Source organism: Barbus barbus (genome assembly GCF_936440315.1).
Source record: "Barbus barbus genome assembly, chromosome: 38".
Taxonomy (NCBI): domain Eukaryota; kingdom Metazoa; phylum Chordata; class Actinopteri; order Cypriniformes; family Cyprinidae; genus Barbus; species Barbus barbus.
The window spans coordinates 21679699-21699386 of record NC_136716.1 but is presented as its reverse complement, the minus strand read 5'-3'; the positions used below and the strand labels follow the sequence as shown (position 1 = coordinate 21699386).

Sequence of the window (19688 nt, the reverse complement as noted above, 5' to 3'; positions counted from 1 at the left end):
CTTTCATTTTAGAGATAACCAACTCAGTCTGTATGTAAACCTTGTGTGTTTTGACAGTATTAGCGTAAAAGATAAGTTAGTTGAGTAATCAGGCGCTGTTAGACAGGCTTTTTAGTGTGTGCTTCAGGTGTACGCGCTCAGAAAAAGCGCACGTCAGTGTGGCTGCCGCTCGAGTAATCACCTCCACTAGCTCTCCATCTCAACCTCCTCGGAGGAAGAGAGGCGAAACGTTGAGCCGTGCCCCGGGGGGGGAAGAAACCGCAGAGCGGGCTTCCGACGCCGGAGAGCGGCCGCTGGGTCTGATAGGCGGGGAAGGAGATAGGGACTGGCCCGTCTCGCTTCCCACTACCAGATCCACTTGCGAACCCCACGAGTGCAGCCGCCGCTTCGCCTCGGCGGAAGCGGGACCAGCACCGCGGGGAACGCTGGCAAAGGCTCCCTAGCGAAAGAGAGCCTTCCGGGAGCGAAGTGCATGCAATGACAACAGCTTGCAATGCGGGCAGCCGGCTCCCTCGAGAGCCGACTCAGCATGACTCGTTCCCAAGCAGACCACAAACAACTCGTGAGTATCCCCCACAGTGATGTAGCGTCTGCAAGGGGGAACATACGGTCTGAAATGTCATCTGCTAACGCCCAAGTGCTTTATTTTATGAGCACTTTTTTTACGTTGCTTTCTGGAGCTTATAACGTCTTTAAACAGACGTACAACACTAAATAAGACTCACAACATGAAAGGACAGTACACACAGACAGAGAGGCGGTTGCTGAATGACAAAAAGCAAACGCCGGCTCCACCGCACGTGCTTTTATGCTTCCCGGTCAGTGACGTCACCCGCCTATGACGTCTCGCCCATTCATTGGACAGATTACACTCTGGTTCAGAGCGCGGTCACGCTGAGGGCGTTCCCTTAGCGCTTTCGACACAGCTCGAGTTCCTGGAAGGGAACTAAGTATACATTGGTAGCAAAAACTATATAATAGCAAATAAATAGTGGAAATTGAGGTTGCACAGTAGCAATTGCATTAACATAACATGTTTTTTTCACACAAATATTGGAGACAAAACCACAGGGTCTCTTCTGTTTTTATCCAACAGTTCTCGAGAGAAGATAATTGGATGATACTCTGACTATTTCACATGATTACAGAAATATCAATCCATAATCTGGCAAAAACCTGAATGTCTCTGTATCCAGAGGCAATGGACACCAGTTCAGCCAGTTAGCTTAGTGGAAGCTGCAGCCCAGTATGGCTGGGTGGGGTTAGCAATAAGTGGAGAAGATGCTTACAGTGGTTTGGCCGTAAAAGATTAGTCTACTGCCAAAGGTTCTCCCAATGGGCAGCTTCCATTCCCTTTTCATTTACCTTCTCAGGGCGTTGCAGTTCAGAGATGCTTCCTTTAATGGTTAATGGAGAAAGCACAGGACTCCACCTAGATAACAGCTTCTTGCTATCCTGGCTGAGCCCACTCACCCTGTAGTAAGAAAACTTTATCAGTGCGGAAATCAGCTAATGTTTTCTGAAGAGCAAAGATCATTTAAGGAATACTTTACCAATAATGAACATTCTGTGGTCATTTACTTATCTTCATGTTGGTCCGAACCCATATTACTTTGCTACAATTGTGAAACACAAACAGAGAAATTCTGAATAATATCCTAGTCACTGATTTAATTACAGTGAAGTTGGTCTCAAGCTTTAAAACTTCAAAAAGGATGCAAAAACACCATGGAAGTATCATAAATGTAGTCTATACATGCACTATATTCCTAATTTTCTTAAGTCATATCATATCATATCAGTCATATCATAGTGTTATGTGAGAAATGTGCCAAAATGTATACATTTTTGTTCCTCAACAAATGGTTTTGGGGGAGCTATTCCGTAAAGAGGAGTCAGTTTGACCAAAATGTAAATATTAGTTGGAACCACAGAAAACAAATCACAATCCTAAAACTTAAAAGCTGAACGCTGGCAATGTGAAGCACCATACAAAACCCATTGTACTTCTGTAATCTAAAGTATTTGTGAGTGAAAGTGGATATTCAGCAAGACAACAGTTGTAGGGCAAGACTTTATGTTATCCATCAGGAACTGATTATATCATGAAAAGTGGGTGTTACAGTACATACCAGGATGGAGGTGGTTGGAGGTCAGGCATTAAAATAAGAAAAGGAAAGTTGTGGCAAAGCAGATTACTACATTTTGATATAACATAATTTTGTTTTGAATAACATGCAAAATGCATTAAGTTTGAAATTATTTAATGCCAACTTAAATGTAAATTTCTACACCCCTGAAGAATCTGTCTCTGAAGAGTCTTTTTGAAAGCTTCACAGTAGCAAATCACAAAATTGGTGGAGGTGAGACAAAACATCTAATGATGAATGAACAGCACGAGATTTAAATTACACACAGAACTTACAGTAAATTTCGATTAAGCACATGTAAGAATTACTCAGCAACCAAAGCCAAACTTATCAAGAGAAAGGAACTAAAAAAGGCAACCGAGAATTGAAGATATTAGATTTCTCTATGCACAACTGCTACACAATGCGGTTACGTTTCTAAGAATCCCACAAACTGGAAAGATTACAATGATTTGTTGCATTGAGGTTTGCATCTCCAGGCAACCAATCTATTATGATAAACTGTATTGACACTGGGCAAAGGGAACTCTGAAAAAAAAAAAATGAATTACCAATGATAAACATTCCCAGATTGCCATCTTAAAATAGAACTGGGAAGCTAAAGCATACCAGTCAAACCAACATCCGACAAAAATTCTGATGAAACACATGAATAAAGTTTGGACGAAAAAAAATCAACCACTGGAAAAAATATTGAACAATCTCTCCCTACTTCTTCTTTCTTTTACTTTCTATTATTCCTGCAGTATGGCCTATTCGTCGGTTAGTGTCCATAGACAAGTAACAGAGATTAACACAGGTAAGATAATTCCAATAATCAGCAAGATTTTTTTCACTGATGGTAAAATGCAAATTAAAAAGCAGCAAGAACATGCAGAAGCCAGTACCGGTTGAGTTGAAGGTCACATGGCCCCCAGACAACAATACTTTCAAGGGAACACGCCATAATTTCATTAATTTGTTTTATACCACACAGGAAAGTGACAATGGAAACTGAATTCCTCATCTAAAATAGTGTGTTCCCTTAACACTGAAAAACACTTCATTTATGTGGTGTTCATTTGGATGGAGGCTATGTTTCCAGTACTAAGCTAGAAGTAAATCCTTTGATAAAGGACAGGGACAAATTTAAATCAAAGACGCCAGGAATTCATGCTAAGACATGGAACATGAAGTGCGTTAAGAGTAATTATAAGTATCTGTTTGCATTCCCTTCCATGTTAAACACAGACATTCCTATTATGGTATTGTGGAAAATTTCATAATTTTTGTGCATCTATGTGGTTAAGCGTGCAAGAGTGTCTGTAAGAAAGTGAGTGAGAAAGCATGTGGTGGTGTTTTGTTTTTTGTTTGTTTTACCATGGGCAAAATTTGTTTGGTCATCATTACCAGCAAATATGTATTAACAATGTCTCTCATTCATAAATGTAATGTGTGCGCTTTATATGCATGTGTGTTTGTGTTTGCGCTCGTGCGTTAAACTTCCAACAAAAGCCTGTACATCATCCTGATCAAGAGGGGAAAGTCCACAATGTGGTGTTTCTGTTTAGCCTTGACACAAATGATGTTCAAAAACAGACAGAACGAACTACCCTATGGCGTTATTTTACTGCCAAATGTCTAGAGCGCATTTTTGTAGTGCGAAAGTCGATTAATATAATGCGCGAGGGCGAATCTCCCCGCTCGCACGCACATTTCCTTTGCTCTTGCACAAAACCGGACGCGTGCTCTCGGATATACGTTGCTCTCGCGCAGAGAGAGTACACGCACTTAAAACGTCTCTCCTCTCCCTCAATGTGCGTGTGCGCGCTCAAACTTTGTCCTTATATATATATGAAGATTAATTATTTTCGCATCTGAATTAAACGTTGTCAAAAGTTATCATTATGCACTTTTTTAATATATCTTGAAACAGACTTCTTCATTAGGGCCTTTCCTTGATTTTTTTTTATTGTTGTTACATTTTTGTTTTAACACACTGATTATTGTAGGCTAGGCCTACTTTGTTTTACTTTATTATTATTTATTATTATTTAGTCATTTAGCAGAGGCTTTTATCCAAAGTGACTTACAAATGAGGACAACAGAAGCAATCAATTGTAGTATTAAAACAACTAAAAGCTAAAACTTTATAAATACTACCTATACATTTTAAAAATAAAGAAATTAAATAAAAATGACAAATGCATACAACAAAATTTCAAAACTTAATATTTAAATGAAAAAATAAATAAATAAAGCTAAAAACAATTCAAAATATTAAAGAACAAAAGGTATAGTTGTATAATTACCACTGGTGGTGGATGAGGAGATACCCCCCTTACTATGTAAAGCGCTTTGAGTGCCTTGAAAAGCGCTATATAAATGTAACAAATTATTTTTATTATTATTATTATTCTAACATAACACTAAGCCAAACACCAAAGAAAAAACTTTATATATTTTATGTTTGTATTTTGTTCTTTTCTGTGAAATATTTTGACAATCAAAGAAAGAAGGATCTTTAATTTCTTTAAAGTTTAATAATATTTAGCAATGTTAATCAAATATAATGGCTAGAAATTAGATGCTTGGATGATTTGTACATATAAATAACCTCTGTCCAACTATGGTTGATCAAATCCCTCGATTTATCTTAACTGAATTTAAAATCATTGCAATAAATTCTCAGTTGTTGGCAATAGTAAGTAACAATTCCTATCCAACAACATCAAATGCAAAAATAGTTGTAAACGATGATATCATAACACACTAAATGCTCTAATAGAATCGCTGTTTGGACATTTATTGGGAGTTTTTTTATTTATCTATTTATTTATTTTTAAATTCAGTTTTTGTTTTCAGTTCTGATTTTAGTTAGATTTTCTTTTCATGAAAAAATCTTGGTTACGTATGTAAACACGGTTCCCTGAATAGGGAACGGGATGCTGCTGTGACGTCACCGTATGGGAACACCCTTTGGTGTGACGAATGTCTGAAGCCCTGTACCATCTCGCCAATCCTATTGGGCAAATAGCGCTTGGCACCGCCTTACGCATGCGTAAGCATAGTATACCTGCGTGCCGCGCGCTATTTCACTCAGATTTCCTGAACTAAGGAAAAAAGACGCTATCAAAGGTACGGAACGGCCTGAACCACAGCATCTCGTTCCCTATTCAGGAACCGGTGTTACATACGTAACCGAGATGTTCCCCTTCATAGGTCACTTCGATGCTGCGGTGACATCACGGGAACACTATACCATCACGCCTGACGTACCTGAGATAGCTGGGATCCGAGTAAAGCATCTGCTCAAGCGGAAAGAACCAGGGAGCCAGGGGCCGCCCTCACATCCAGGCTGTAGAATTTGACGAAAGTGTTCGGCGAGGACCATCCTGCCACAGCACATATATCATCCATAGAAGATCCACTAAGGAAGGCTTGCGACAAAGCCACCGCCCTCGTGGAATGAGCTTGGATTCTTAAAGGCGAAGTGAGCCCGCGCACCTCATAGGCTAAGGATATAGCCTCAACCAGCCAATGGGACGTGCGTTGCTTTGTGACAGCACAACCTTTATTTTTACTCCCAAAACAGACGAACAGCTGGTCGGACTCACGTCATTGGGCTGTACGATCAACATAGATCTTCAGCGCCCTCACAGGACAAAGGTTTAGATTTTCTGACCTCTGTGGGGGAGAGAGCTTCCAAGGCCACCTGCTGGAAGCGAAAATGATTCCAAGCGACTTTAGGAACATAGTCAGGCCTTGGTCGCAGCAAAACCTTCCCCAATCCTGGTGCGAAGTCCATGCACGAAAGTGAAATAGAAAGAGCTTGTAAATACCCAACTCTCTTGAGGGAGGATAAAGATAACAATAGGACTCAGGATTTTTTCAGTCACAGTTTCCAAGGGCTCAAACTGATGTCCTGCTAGCCCTTGTAATACAATGGACAGATCCCATGATGGAACTCGCGCACGGCGGAAAGGCCACAGCCGTCGCGAACCCTGCATAAATCGAGACAACAGGGGATGACGGCCCACTGAAACGCCGTCTATGTACGCATGGTTAGCAGATATGGCTGCCATGTATACTTTAAGAGTGGCTGGCGTTACTCCCTCTGAAAACCATAACAGGCAATGCGTAGTCGTGCTCGACGCGAATAAGTCCACTTCCGCTTCTCCAAACACTCGCCATATGCAGCTCACCGTTTGAGGGTGCAGCCTCCATTCCCCTTCCTCCAGGCTCTGTCTCGAGAGCATGTCCGCTCCGAAGTTCAGGTGCCCCAGGACGTGAACCGCTCGGATCGACAGAAACCTGTTCTGAGTCCACAGAAGGACATTCCTCGCCAGCCTGCATAGGGGGTGAGAGCGTAATCCTCCTTGGTGATTCAAATATGACACAACCGTTGTGTTGTCCATCCTGATTAACACATGACGGCCATTCAGCAGTTTTGAAAAATGTTGGAAAGCTAGAATGACCGCTAGCAGCTCCAATCTGTTTATGTGCCACCCTCGCTGTGCCTCCGTCCATGTTCCATGGGATGGCTGCCCTTGACAAACAGCCCCCCAACCCGTCAATGACGCGTCCATCGTGACAGTCTCGCAATGAAAACAGACCCCCAATCGAACTCCTTTTCTGAGAAATTTGGATGACGTCCAGGTCTTTAAAGTCAGAACACACGTACGTGTCACCGAAATCGTTCAATGAGGATGACAACGGGGAGAAATCCTTTGGCTTTTTGTCCACCATTGAAATGGGCGCATATGAAGTACGTCTAGACAGATTACAGGGGACGCTGCCGCCATTAGACCCAAAAGTCTGAGGCACAAACTCACCGTCACTGTACGACCTGCTTTGAAGTGAATGACTGAACGTGCAGAGGAGACAATCGTGCCCTCATCGCGCAAGAATCCAGATCTATCCCCAAAAAGGTTATACATTGGCAATAGATCAAAACACTCTTTTGGAGATTCGTGCGTAAGCCCAGGCTGCTTAGATGATGGATAAGCCCTAGGACCCAAATCCTTACGAGGGGGTGCCATAGGTGATTGCTCATCTGGCGGGGCGCCCTGTTGGCAGTGTGAAGATGACGAGAGCGAGCGCGCTGCCAGTGTCTGAAGTCATTCTATTTCGCGGCCTACGCAGAATCAGCTGGCGGAAAGCGGCTGATTGCTTCTTCGTTGCCCTGAATTTCTCCACCACCGCAGTGACTGAATTTCCAAACAGTCCATCCTTGGAGATCAGGGCATCCTTGAGAAAAGATTTGTCCTTTTCTTTTATGTCGGTGAGGTTGAGCCACAGGTGGCACTCAACCGTCACCATCCCGGCCATCGAACGGCCGACTGCTCGGGCGGTGTGCTTGGTGGCATGTAGCGTCAAGTCCGTGGCCCGCCGCAGTTCCTTCACAGCCTCCGGTGTGATGCCTTCTCCCTCGTCGGGCTCCTTCAATAGCTCCGCCTGGTAGGCCTGAAGCACCGCCATCGAGTGGAGCGTGGCCGCCACCTGACTTGCAGCCGAGTATGATTTCCCGACGAGGCTCGACGTGACTCAACACGGCTTCGACGGGAGGAGGGGGCGAGACTTCCAAGCCGCGGCCGAGCTCAGCGCGAGATGTTCAGCCAAAGTCTCTTCTACCGGCGGCATCGTTGCATAACCATGGCCCGCCATGTCAGTAATGGTGGCGAAATCCGTGGCCGAGGCGTTTGTGATGCGCGCTGAAAACGGCTGCTTCCAGGACCTCGAAACCTCCTGGTGGAGGTCTGGGAAGAAGGGGACCGGTTTACGGGGCTGAGCAGGTGCACGACTAGTTAAGAAACGGTCGTCCACTTTAGATTGGGACTGGGCCACATCCGCCTCCCAATCCAGCCCCATCTTATCCACCACGCGAGTGACCACGTCCAACAGCTCGCTGTAGGACGGGGAGCTGCGTCTCTCCTGTCCGCCAGGAGGGAGAGATCTGCATGTGTCGGCCAGTAAGTGCTCCAAGGCCGTGGTGGACAAAACGTTGTCGTCATACAGCCCGCAGCCGAAGGAGATTGCACTGCAGGCCTCCGGGGCGGGCCATAGATCCTCGTCGGCGAAAACAACGGGCTCCACAATGTTTTCACTGACCTCTTGCACTCGATTGGGGGAGAGCGAGCGAAATCAGCGCATCACTGTCCTCCCGGTCCGGGTCGCACACGTCGCTAAATTCTGTGCAAGCATTTTAATACGTTATAGCTCGTATTTCTTTACAGGGGAAATATAGAGTAACACGTCTTGACTTGACACAAGAAGGGAAGGCATCTGTCTGCTGCTGTTCTATAGAACTACTTGCATCTAATATGAATTTAACACCATGCAGGTCTAAACCGTAAAGCCAGATTTTATCTTTCAGTGAGATTTTTCTTTTTCCCTTCTCCTTCTGACACCCGGACTTTAGACACTTAAGCAGGGCACAATGTGGATTATGTCAAAAGATCCGGTCTCTGTTCTGGTCCAGCATTCCATTTGGTGTCCCCAAGTTAAGCTTGTGTTAAGTCATCTCCATAAAATGGCCAAGCCACTGACCGCAACCCTTTTCTTGTTCCACACATCATCACCCAGGCTAAAACAACCTTAAAGTTGGCCTTAACACAACCCGTTGCACTTATGACCAAGAGACAAAGTATGGTGGTGTTTACAAAATATGTTCTCGTAAAAGTTTGCAATTACTACATTTAGCAGCATTGTACTAAAACACAATACCACCCTGCGTTTAAGACATTTTACTTCTTATATAAACAAAAACAACCAATTCAAGTCACACTTTACAAGATAATATGATGCAGTGTTTACTAATAAACCAAAACAAACAAAAAGCCAACCTTCCACCTTAAGCCACTTGAAAAATCAGCTACTTCACAAACAAGCTATTTCACAAAATATATGTATATACATATATATATATATATATATATATATATATATGTATGTGTGTGTGTGTGTGTGTGTGTGTATAAAATTACTTCTGATTACAACAATACAATACAAATGCCACCATAACAGTTACTGTCACAAACAAGGATGTGTTTAGTGTAAATAAAACTCTGCAAAAAAATAGTTCACCAAGTGCACCCAGCAACCATCAAACCATGTGTTTTTCTAACTGTGTTTTGTGTAAGCACTGTAAGACTTATCATACATCTACAGTACTGGCAAATACTCCAAAGGCATCATTAAGATTTCTGTCAATATCTTTAATGTCCTTGTATATTGATTTATCGTTTGTGATAAGATTTATGGACACCCTGAGGGGCCATGCTGTATTTTTTTTCTGTCTTATTTTCTCAGCATAACAAAAGTTGTTTTCTCATGATCTTATGACAAAAAAAAAAGTTTTTGTTGCTCACCATTTCTCTGGTCAGCCACAAAAATAATTTAACCGGTGTCTGTCAAACCTGTTCTATATCTGTGCAAACTTCTTTTTTTTTTTTGCATTCATGCATGTAAAAATCTGTCTGTCTATTCAAGATGCAACAGTGCATTCATGTATAAAATTAACCACAGTATTACGGATACCTTTGAATCTGACTGTGCATTTTTCTCTTCTCTAGACTGAGGCAACATGAACTCGGGCACAGTACAGTATTCCGGAGTGAAGTGCAGTGATGAAAATCCTAGTGTGCTTACAGATGACGACTATTACTCCAAGAAGAAAAGATACGTGAAAAAGGATGGGAGCTGTAACATAGTTGTGCAGCACGTTCCAGAGGAATGGCTTCTCTGGATCACTGACATCTTCACCACCCTGGTGGAGATCCGCTGGAGGGTCATGTTCTTGACATTTGCCCTCTCCTACATTTTATCATGGCTCTTTTTTGGAATTTTGTTCTGGATCATTGCATTGACCCACGGCGATATGAAAGATCCCAACAATGAGCCATGTGTTTATGAGGTTCGAAGTTTTACAGCTGCATTTCTATTCTCTTTAGAAACCCAGACCACCATCGGTTATGGCTTTCGGGGGATGTCTGAGAACTGCATGATCGCCATCATCGTAGTTACCATCCAAGATGTGATCAGTGTCTTCATTGACACTTTTGTCATCGGCATCGCAGTCGCCAAGATGGCATCTGCCCGTAAGAGAGCCCAAACTGTTGGATTCAGCAATTGTGCTGTGATCAGCTTACGTGACGGTCACCTATGCCTGTCGTGGCGGGTCGGGGACTTCAGAAGGAACCACATGGTAGAAGGTACAGCTCATGCACAGCTGGTACGGCACCTGGCACACAGCACAGGCAAAGTTAACATTACATACAAAGACCTCAACATTGAAGAGAACAACATCATCCTGGCCACCCCAACAACCATAGTTCATAAAATCAGCCCTGGCAGTCCTCTATACAAGGTGAGCTTGAAGGACCTGGGGAAGGAGAACTTTGAGCTGGTGGTCTCTTTCACCTATACAGACGACTGCACGGGCATCCTTCACCAGACACGCACATCCTACACTCCAAGTGAGATTCTGTGGGGCCAGCAATTTCAGGAGATGATCAGGGTCACCCGCAGGAACTACAGAGTGGACTACGCCCTGTTCAACCACACAGTTAAAGTCCTGGTCCCAGAATTAAGCGCAGAGGAGTATGACCTAAAGAAGTGCTCTCAACAGCCAAAACACAAACCACTCCACATAAGTTCTCCAACGGCAGCTGTGGAATTGGTTAATGGGAATAGTTTTGAGGCAGAAAAAGCAACCACCAGCAGTGCTGTCCAAGAACATGAGCTATAACAGTAGACTTGATACATCCTGCCACTTTGAAATCAGGCTTCCTAAAAGAGCATTACTATTGCAAGAAATAGCCTAGCGCACTTATAGTTAGATTTAGACATAAAGGTGTGCTGTCAGCTAGCAGGAAGATCTTAAAAAGCCCTTCTAACACAGGCAGTATCCTGGACTAGTACTGGAATATCACATTAAAGCCCTGTAGGCACTTTGGCTTTGATGAGAATCCAGTTAGAGCACTAAATTCAAAATAATATAAAAGTTTTGTTTGATTAGTATTTTATTTATTTATATAACATTTATATGTATATATATATATGTGTGTGTGTGTGTGTGTGTGTGTGGCATTAAGCAGTCTTGCACAAACTCAGTATCACTTTATACCAATTTATCACTGATGTCACAGATTTGATGGACATTACAGACTCTTCTTATAAGACCTTGAAGGCTCTTTGATATCTCGAGATGTAAAAAAGGTCCTCCTTGATTAAATTATGAACCCAAACCTTCAACCTACATAAGAGGCAATGGATCAATTATAATGACAGTGACGTTAACCGGACCAAACTGTGGTCAGTCAGTGTGTCTCTTTGGCATTAGCTGAGTAAGTGCAGAACACTGTTCCACCTTATTTTGCAGAGTGGTTAACCTTTCCGTCCAAACAACAAATAAAATCTTTTGGAAACAGAGCCCCAGTGGTAATTTTCAATATTTACACAGCATGCATCCAATTCCCTTAAGGACAATCTAACGGTTGATAAATGAGTGTCTAGATTTCATTGTGCAATGTATGACTGTTGAAAGACCTCTTCTCCTGCAACCAAACAATTCTAAAATATTGACATCATATTTTAGTATAAATGTATATATTTTAATATTTAAGCTATAATATATTAAACAGTTTATGTATATATATATATATATATATATATATTTAAAAATAAATTTTTTTTATAAATGTTTATTTGATTAAAATTAAAGTTGTTGTATATATATAACATATATATATATATATATATATATATATATATATATATATATATATATATATTTAAAATTGTTAAACCACACACTGATGTTATCCCATTGACCATATCCAATAATTTGGCAAGACAAAAACGTTCAGGATGTCCTCTTCAAAACAGACCAGGACTCAAAACAGTGGCATGTATGGTCTCAGAGATATTAACAAAAAACATATGTCTACGACAGTAAATAAAACTGCTGGATCCCAGGTTTTCCTCAGAAAGTGAAGTCTCCAGCCCTCCACCTTGTGGTTGGATGCAGTGCTGTCCAAGCATCACCTCAAATTAGGCCGAAAGATAAACAGAGGCCGGACAGCTCATGCACCATGTTTCGCCTATAAATAGTCTGTATTATTTATAGACTTGAACAAGAAAGTAACTAAAATAAGCACTTTGCAACAGCTTCACAAATAAAAGTTTAACATGGCTCATTAGTTATAAGTAAGCAGTGTGTGACACGCAGCAGCCGGGAAGGGCAAAGGCCTGTGGAACACTTACTGCTGGGTTTTCATTGGACCACTTATAAAGAGAAGGAGAAACATTCCTCTGATTGAACAATAAATGATCATTATCTTTCACAATGGCCTTGAATTAATGATTCCCAACAACACAATGCAAAGTCATTATATAAGATGCTGGAAGACAAACAATATTTGAATAAATTCAGAGTAGTGCTGTGGAAATGCAAACAACGGATCCTATACTATCTGTTGATCATATTTCATAATAGCAAAACCCAAAATAGCAGCTTCCAGACTGTATGACTTCACCGTTTTCTGTCAATGGCATATCCCCAGCCTACAACAGTGTTTCACATTAAATTATTTTATGCAGCATTTGTTTATTGAAACAAAATATCTTTATAAAGAATTGTCTGGAGCCTGATCAAATGACGTTCACATTGAATTTGGACTCACTATCAACAAATTAAACATAATGTGTGATTCCTATAGTATGTGTGTTGAAAAGAAATAACGTTACCATTAAGCTTTCAATTTTATATTATTTCAGGAAATGTTCATTCTTTAACACAGGCCGTATTACTCATAGTTAAATATCTGAGGTCAGTGTGAGAATTACACAATATTTTTTTCAGTGTAACGTTACTTTTCTTTTCAATTAACTTAGAAATGTTCACAAGAAAACTGAGCGAAATTCTTCGTTTTAAATCACGTGCGATTATATTTATGACTTGTAAACAGATTATGACCGTATGTTTTGTCTTACTTTAGTGAGAAAAATCGTACTGTTGCTATGGTTACCTCCTCAGGCTGCGTGTTGTCAGCTCATTGTGACTAACACTGTGGTGAAAAAGTTGTTTGAAAACTCTGATGACACATAAGCATACTTATGAAAGAATACATACTTTTAGACACCCACAAGCTTTTGTTTTTGCTTCCTTCGGGGGGATTCAAGCCTTAATTTGCAAGCCGCTGTGGGTCCGCGTTTCACTTGCTCTGCAGTCTGTGAAGAAGAATGTTTTATCCGCGCGTGAAACTCTCCCTCTCTCATCGGATTGGCGGTTTTCAGAGAGGGGGCGTGGCTAGCTGTTGCGTCGTGTTTAAATGGGTTTGAAGCCTAGAAGAAACAGCACATGAGTTACCGCGCGCCGCAAACAGGAGGAGAAACGTGGAGATTTTTGTTCTCATACTTCATATCAAATACTATTAATACGTTACCTGGAGAGAACAAGGTCAATGAGAAGACAGTGTGGATAGTAAAACCTTTTGTGGGATGTTTTTATATATGATAACTTTTTCGTGTTCAGTTACAAATGAGTAGGTAAGGTCGCACATATATTCGCTGACATATTTTATGCATCTGTAAATAAACTCGTACTGTTTGACGATATGTAGTGTTTTGTGCTATACATTTTAACTTCATTCCATTGAGAATACTGTGGCTCAGATGTTGCTCTTTCAGTGCACGAGACCTTTAGTGGATTCTCGGTTATATTTGACTTTTGATAGCATATAATCAATATTTGATTTTTATTTTCTTTGAAGACAAATGCACAAGGTGACACAGCATCCTGAATTTCTCATGACTTTATGCATGTAGTCATTCAAAAGAAAGAAACTGTGAAAAAAGATTAAGGGAATGTCTTTTCCTCCAACACCTGTTGACACCTCCATATACTTCTCCGTGTGACAGATTTGCCTTATAAAATGAACATATGGGGTTTAGTACTGCATTATTTGTATTGTTGCATGCAACATGTGAGGTTAAATATTATATAGCCTAGTATTGTTCATAGTTGTCTATTCTATTTAACTCCGTATTGCTAAATATGCACTTGTCTAATATATTTGGAGCACAGCTGTGCTCAGCAGTTGTCAGGCGTCAGTCGGCTGACAGACACGCAGATCCTCTTTTCTGCCTTAAACACTCAGAGACTTTCAATTGGCAGCTAAATTGGTGCTTTGTTTGTCAGGTCAATGCACGCCACATAGTGTAAACTGTTAAATTAGATAATAGGGCAAAAGGAATTTCCCTAAAATATTGAACCATATTGTAGGAATATTAATCCTAGCTAGATCACTCAAAAGAATGTAGACTTTTATGTAACATTTTCCATTGGTCCTCACTGGTCCACGCCATCAAAATAAACATCATTCCTAGATATAAACACTGTCATATTATGTTTCATGTTAGAAATAATGGCATCTACAACCTGCTCTTTATCTGAATGTCTGTGGGGCCACATGTGAAAAACTTTTAGTGAAACCAAAAGAAAATAAACCGCTTACTTTTGTTTTAGATGGCAGATGTGTCCTTACTAGTATATATAATAAAAAGTCATTTCTGTTTAAGTACACATTTTCTCAGGTTCTTTCCGTCTTACTCGCTTGCTGTCTTTTTCTCTCAAATCCTTCTCTGTTTCGTGCATCTGCTAAATAAGATAAAATGGGACCTTTCTTTTCAGTTATGGTTGCTAAGAACATTGAGGGCAGAATAGGAGCTTTAATGAGTAGTGTTTTAGCCCTCCCCAGGGAATTGTCACAGGGCTGTCATTATACTGCTGAGAGAGAAGATGAGGTCCCAGAGGACAAGCTCTCAAGTCAACAAGCCTGGTCTCAGTCCCTGCTCTGCACCCTACTGCAAACCAGTCTTGGCTTGTTTTTACCTTTGCTGATGTTTAAGCAATAGTTCAGAATGCTATGTATTTTGAGACAGTATTTGAATTAGTTGGACGCAAGAACAAATTTGATCAGAATGCATGCTGTTCTAAGTTCTCTTTCCCTGTTTGACTCTTAAAATGTCAAAAATCCTTAAGGGAACAGGTCTTATTTTATAGCGCTGTACTTTCATGGAAAAGATCAGCTGATTCAGCATTTTACCTGGAATACCTGCGATGACCTTTTTGCGATGATTTGTGAATATCCTGTGAGACACTCTTTAAAAGCATTTTATTATTTTTCAGTACAATAAAAATAGATATGTTAAATATACTGAGGATACTGTAAAGGTTTTGAGTAGAGCTCTCAGGAATCCACTGTTGGTTATAGATGAGATTTTGCCAATTTAAACTAGTGCATAGGTAATAGACATACGTGACTGAACAAAACAATTTTCCATTCACCCATACCCTGATTAGCACAGTATGTGAAAACGGGTATTATTAATGGGCCTGTGGGCAAGTACACTATATGGGAGAAAGCATAAACAGACAGGTTAGTATGGCATTATCAAGTGGTGTGGTGCACTGCCTGGTAAAATGACATTGTATTCAAGATAATACATTTTTGACTAAAATAAATTGACACAGGTGTTGTTGACTGAGATTGAAACTGATATGATATAACAAGAAAAATAAGTGAAATTAAGAATTATCTTCTTTTATGGACAATAAAACTGATGATCCATAAAAAAAATTACTTCACGTCCTCATTTCACAGCCTCGCTGATGATTTAGAGAAGTCCAACTTGGGATCTGTTATTTTGTCCATTTTGAGTGAAGTCTTGTTGGCTAACACTGCTGTTTTTTTTTTCCTAAGTCTGAAAGGAATGGTCAGGGTGCTCTAAAGTTTCAAAGTATGAGTTTTTGATTAAGCACATACCATGCTTCAAAGTTAGTATTATTTCATGTGATACTAAATTCAGAGGGAAATGTTAACATTATGATATAATCAGTGTACAAATTTATCAGTTCAAGCTGAGACTTGCACGAGAATGCATGGGAATTATGTGCATCACGTTTGGTCTCGGAGATTCATGTGCTGTTAGATCCAAAAATTCAGTTCCGTGAATGTTCATGTTAAGAGAATGCTGAGTTTATAGTCTCAGTCAATTAATGTTAACGTGTATCTTGTTTTTTGTTTCTGATAGGACATTTGATCAATGATATCACCAGAGCAGATGAGAACCGAGTGATCGCCCCATCCTTGGTCCTTTCTGTCAATCAAAGGCCCAACTGGAGCAAAGAGACGCCTCCTGCGTCCGGCTCTGAACAAACCCATTTCCTGCTTGTGTTGGTCCCCGTGAGTGTTTCAAAACTGTTTCTCCAACGCTTTTTCCAGAAACTAAGACTGTTTTCCAAAGCAGAAACCGCACAGGCCTCCCAGACTGAGGTGATGGGAAGTGTGCGGGCCAACCGCTACAGCATCGTGTCATCAGAGGAGGACGGTATGAAGTTGGCCACTGCTGCGGTGCCAAATGGGTACGGTAACGGGAAGGGTAAAGTTCATACCCATCACCAGACCCAGAGCAGGTTTGTCAAGAAAGACGGACACTGCAATGTGCAGTTCATCAACGTAAGCGAGAAGAGCCAGCGCTACTTGGCTGACATCTTCACCACGTGCGTGGACATTCGCTGGCGATGGATGTTCGTTATCTTCTGCTTGGCCTTCCTGCTGTCGTGGCTGTTTTTCGGATGTATCTTCTGGCTGGTTGCAATATTCCATGGAGACCTGGAGAACGACGGGCCCAAGTGTGTCTCCAACGTCAGCACCTTCACGGCTGCCTTTCTCTTCTCGATCGAGACACAGACCACTATCGGCTACGGTTATCGCTATGTTACAGACGAGTGCCCCATCGCGGTGTTCATGGTTGTATTTCAGAGCATAGTCGGTTGCATCATTGACGCCTTCATCATCGGTGCTGTCATGGCTAAGATGGCAAAGCCCAAGAAGCGGAACGAGACTCTGGTGTTCAGCCACAATGCTACGGTGGCTATGAGGGACAATAAGCTGTGTCTGATGTGGAGGGTGGGCAACTTGCGCAAAAGCCACCTGGTAGAGGCCCACGTTCGAGCTCAGCTCCTTAAATCTCGCACCACAGCTGAAGGAGAGTTTATCCCTCTAGACCAGATGGACATCGACGTGGGCTTTGACAGTGGTATTGACCGCATCTTCTTGGTGTCACCGATCACCATCGTCCATGAGATCGACGAGGACAGCCCTTTCTACGACATGAGCAAACAGGAAATGGAAAATGCTGACTTTGAAATCGTAGTTATCCTGGAGGGCATGGTGGAGGCCACGGCTATGACCACCCAATGCCGAAGCTCCTACGTGGCCAGTGAGATCCTGTGGGGACAGCGATTTGAGCCTGTCCTCTTCGAGGAGAAAAACTATTACAAAGTAGACTACTCTCGCTTTCACAAGACCTACGAAGTGCCCAGCACCCCCCTGTGCAGCGCGAGGGACCTTGCTGAGAAAAAATATATCCTATCCAACTCAAATTCTTTTTGCTATGAGAACGAGGTGGCCCTTTCAAACAAAGAGGAGAAAGAGGAAGGGACCGGGGACAGCCTGGGCCCTGGAGGGACAAACACAGACACTAGCTCAGACTCTGACCACAGCCAGGCCACTGTTCCCTTAGAACCGCGGCCCCTACGGCGGGAATCTGAAATATGACTGTGCAGAACTAGCGTAAAGGTTTTACAGACACCTCTTCATACAGGCACACTGAGCTGAACTGAGCCCCTCGGCAAGGCAGACTCTAGCTAACGGTACAGTTACGAGGAGGAATCGATAGAGAAACTGTACAAGAGTGTTCTTACGAGTATGCATGGTTAAATAAAACACAGCATAGATGCACTGCACAGCTAATGAAGAAAAGGGAGGAGGAGAGAGAGAGTTCCCCATTTAGGTGACACTACCTTTTTAGACCGTTGCTTCTGAATGACATGAAGCCGAGAGGATGTAACTGCTTGGCAAAACTTGAAAATGAGCAGGCATGTGTCCATGTGCAGTTGTCCAATGATGTAAGAATGATTTGAGCTCAGACCAATATTTTTATTCAGCCTTTTACTCATGCTGCTACCAAAGTTGATAATATTGTGGAAAATTCTGAAATTTTACATTAGGCATTTTGAATAGCTACAAAAAAATAAAATAGGTGCTTAATATTAACAATATTAAAAATTTAAATAATAATAGTTCTTAGAAAGAGCATTATACAAATCAGAAAAAAACACAGCCAGGAGTGTTAATCAATGTCTTAAGTATCATTAAAAAGTCCTATTCCTACCATCTAGTTAATTATTCCATCATCTCCTCGTTTCCTTTCTATTTAAATCCACTGGCCTGCGTGTGAGGCTTTGGGTATTTCTGGAACAATCTTTTAGGGGGCTTAGGTGGGTAACCTCTATTTGAGAATACAGACAAATTAGTGTCTGCTCTTTAAAAAAAAAAGAAGAAAAAAAAGACATTAAGTTGGAAGCCCTCCCATAGTACATTTCAGGTAATCTGAAGGGAGAAATGCACAGGAACATGCCTGTTTATTGCGATATATATATCGGACAGGGTCTTTAGATCAGTATCAGAATGAGAATCGCAGTCATCATGTCCTTATGGACAAAGAGAGTGAACGTGTTAATGAATGTCTTTCTACAAGTGCTGCTATGTTGCATATTATAGAGTTTTAGACTTAAACCAAAGAGTATTCAAAGTGATCTTTCATAAAGAATGCATCAAATTCTTTTATTAGACATAGGATAATAAGACAAGTCATGACGTGGAGTAAAACAATATATATATATATATATATATATATATATATATATATTTGTAAGTGAAAAGAAATGGTTTTTGTTTGCTTACGCACATATATTGTTTATTTTTATTGATTATTTTCTTATTCAAAGCCAAATGTGTATAAGACAAAGACTATGAATAACAAAGCCCATTGGAAATAAGAGCTACAGGTTAGCCTACCTTATTTTCAAACCCTCCTTTCCATCCCATAACTTCAGTGTTACTGTAGTTTAGTGCTACATGAGTGTTTGGGTTGGAAAATGTTGCTAGAAAACCTTTAGATTTAAGGTTCTATTTGCATGGATTACTTATAGTTTCATTTACAGACTGTGTGAGTGTATATTGGCCGAACGGTTTGGGTTCTATTGGAAAGAAACGGGACAGAAAACAGAATCCACTCTCCCTTCTGACTTTAAACCTCTCTAATAATTAATTATTTTTCAATCAACTCTAACCTCTTGTCTTGCCTGACAAACTGCAATACAACCCTAATGACTTGTTTGGCAGGTGTACCAAGGACTGGGTATGTAGACTGAGATCATGGTACTGTGATCCAATGACAATCAGAACACAGAATCTGAGCTCAGAACCGCACTTGCACACAAAATGTGCTCCTGAGATATCGCTTGACGTTTGATTGTGTCTCCTCTCACCCTTGCTTAAAACAGCCACTAGAGCATGCTCTCCGGAAAGCTCTATAAAAGGAGACAATAAAATTAGGGGATATTTATTTTGAAAATACTGCATGTTCTGCAGCTGTGTTAAACGTACAAAAAAGTATCAATGCTTTGTCATCCATAGTTTTTCTTTT

General features: G+C 41.2%; 2 protein-coding genes across 2 annotated transcripts; both read left to right on the top strand.

The window, feature by feature from the left end:
- Positions 1-9714: 9714 nt before the first annotated feature.
- Positions 9715-10878, top strand: LOC306857983 (inward rectifier potassium channel 16-like; the record flags this gene model as incomplete). Its single annotated transcript, XM_079398304.1, has 1 exon — positions 9715-10878. The coding sequence occupies one exon, from the start codon at positions 9715-9717 to the stop codon at positions 10876-10878; it is 1164 nt and encodes a 387-aa protein (XP_079254430.1).
- Positions 10879-13464: 2586 nt separating this feature from the next.
- LOC306857981 (inward rectifier potassium channel 2-like) lies at positions 13465-18525 on the top strand. The gene is made up of 2 exons (XM_079398301.1): positions 13465-13679; positions 16227-18525. Exon 2 carries the CDS (start codon positions 16472-16474, stop codon positions 17753-17755), a length of 1284 nt encoding a protein of 427 aa, XP_079254427.1. The 5' UTR covers positions 13465-13679; positions 16227-16471; the 3' UTR covers positions 17756-18525.
- The last annotated feature ends 1163 nt before the right edge of the window (positions 18526-19688 follow it).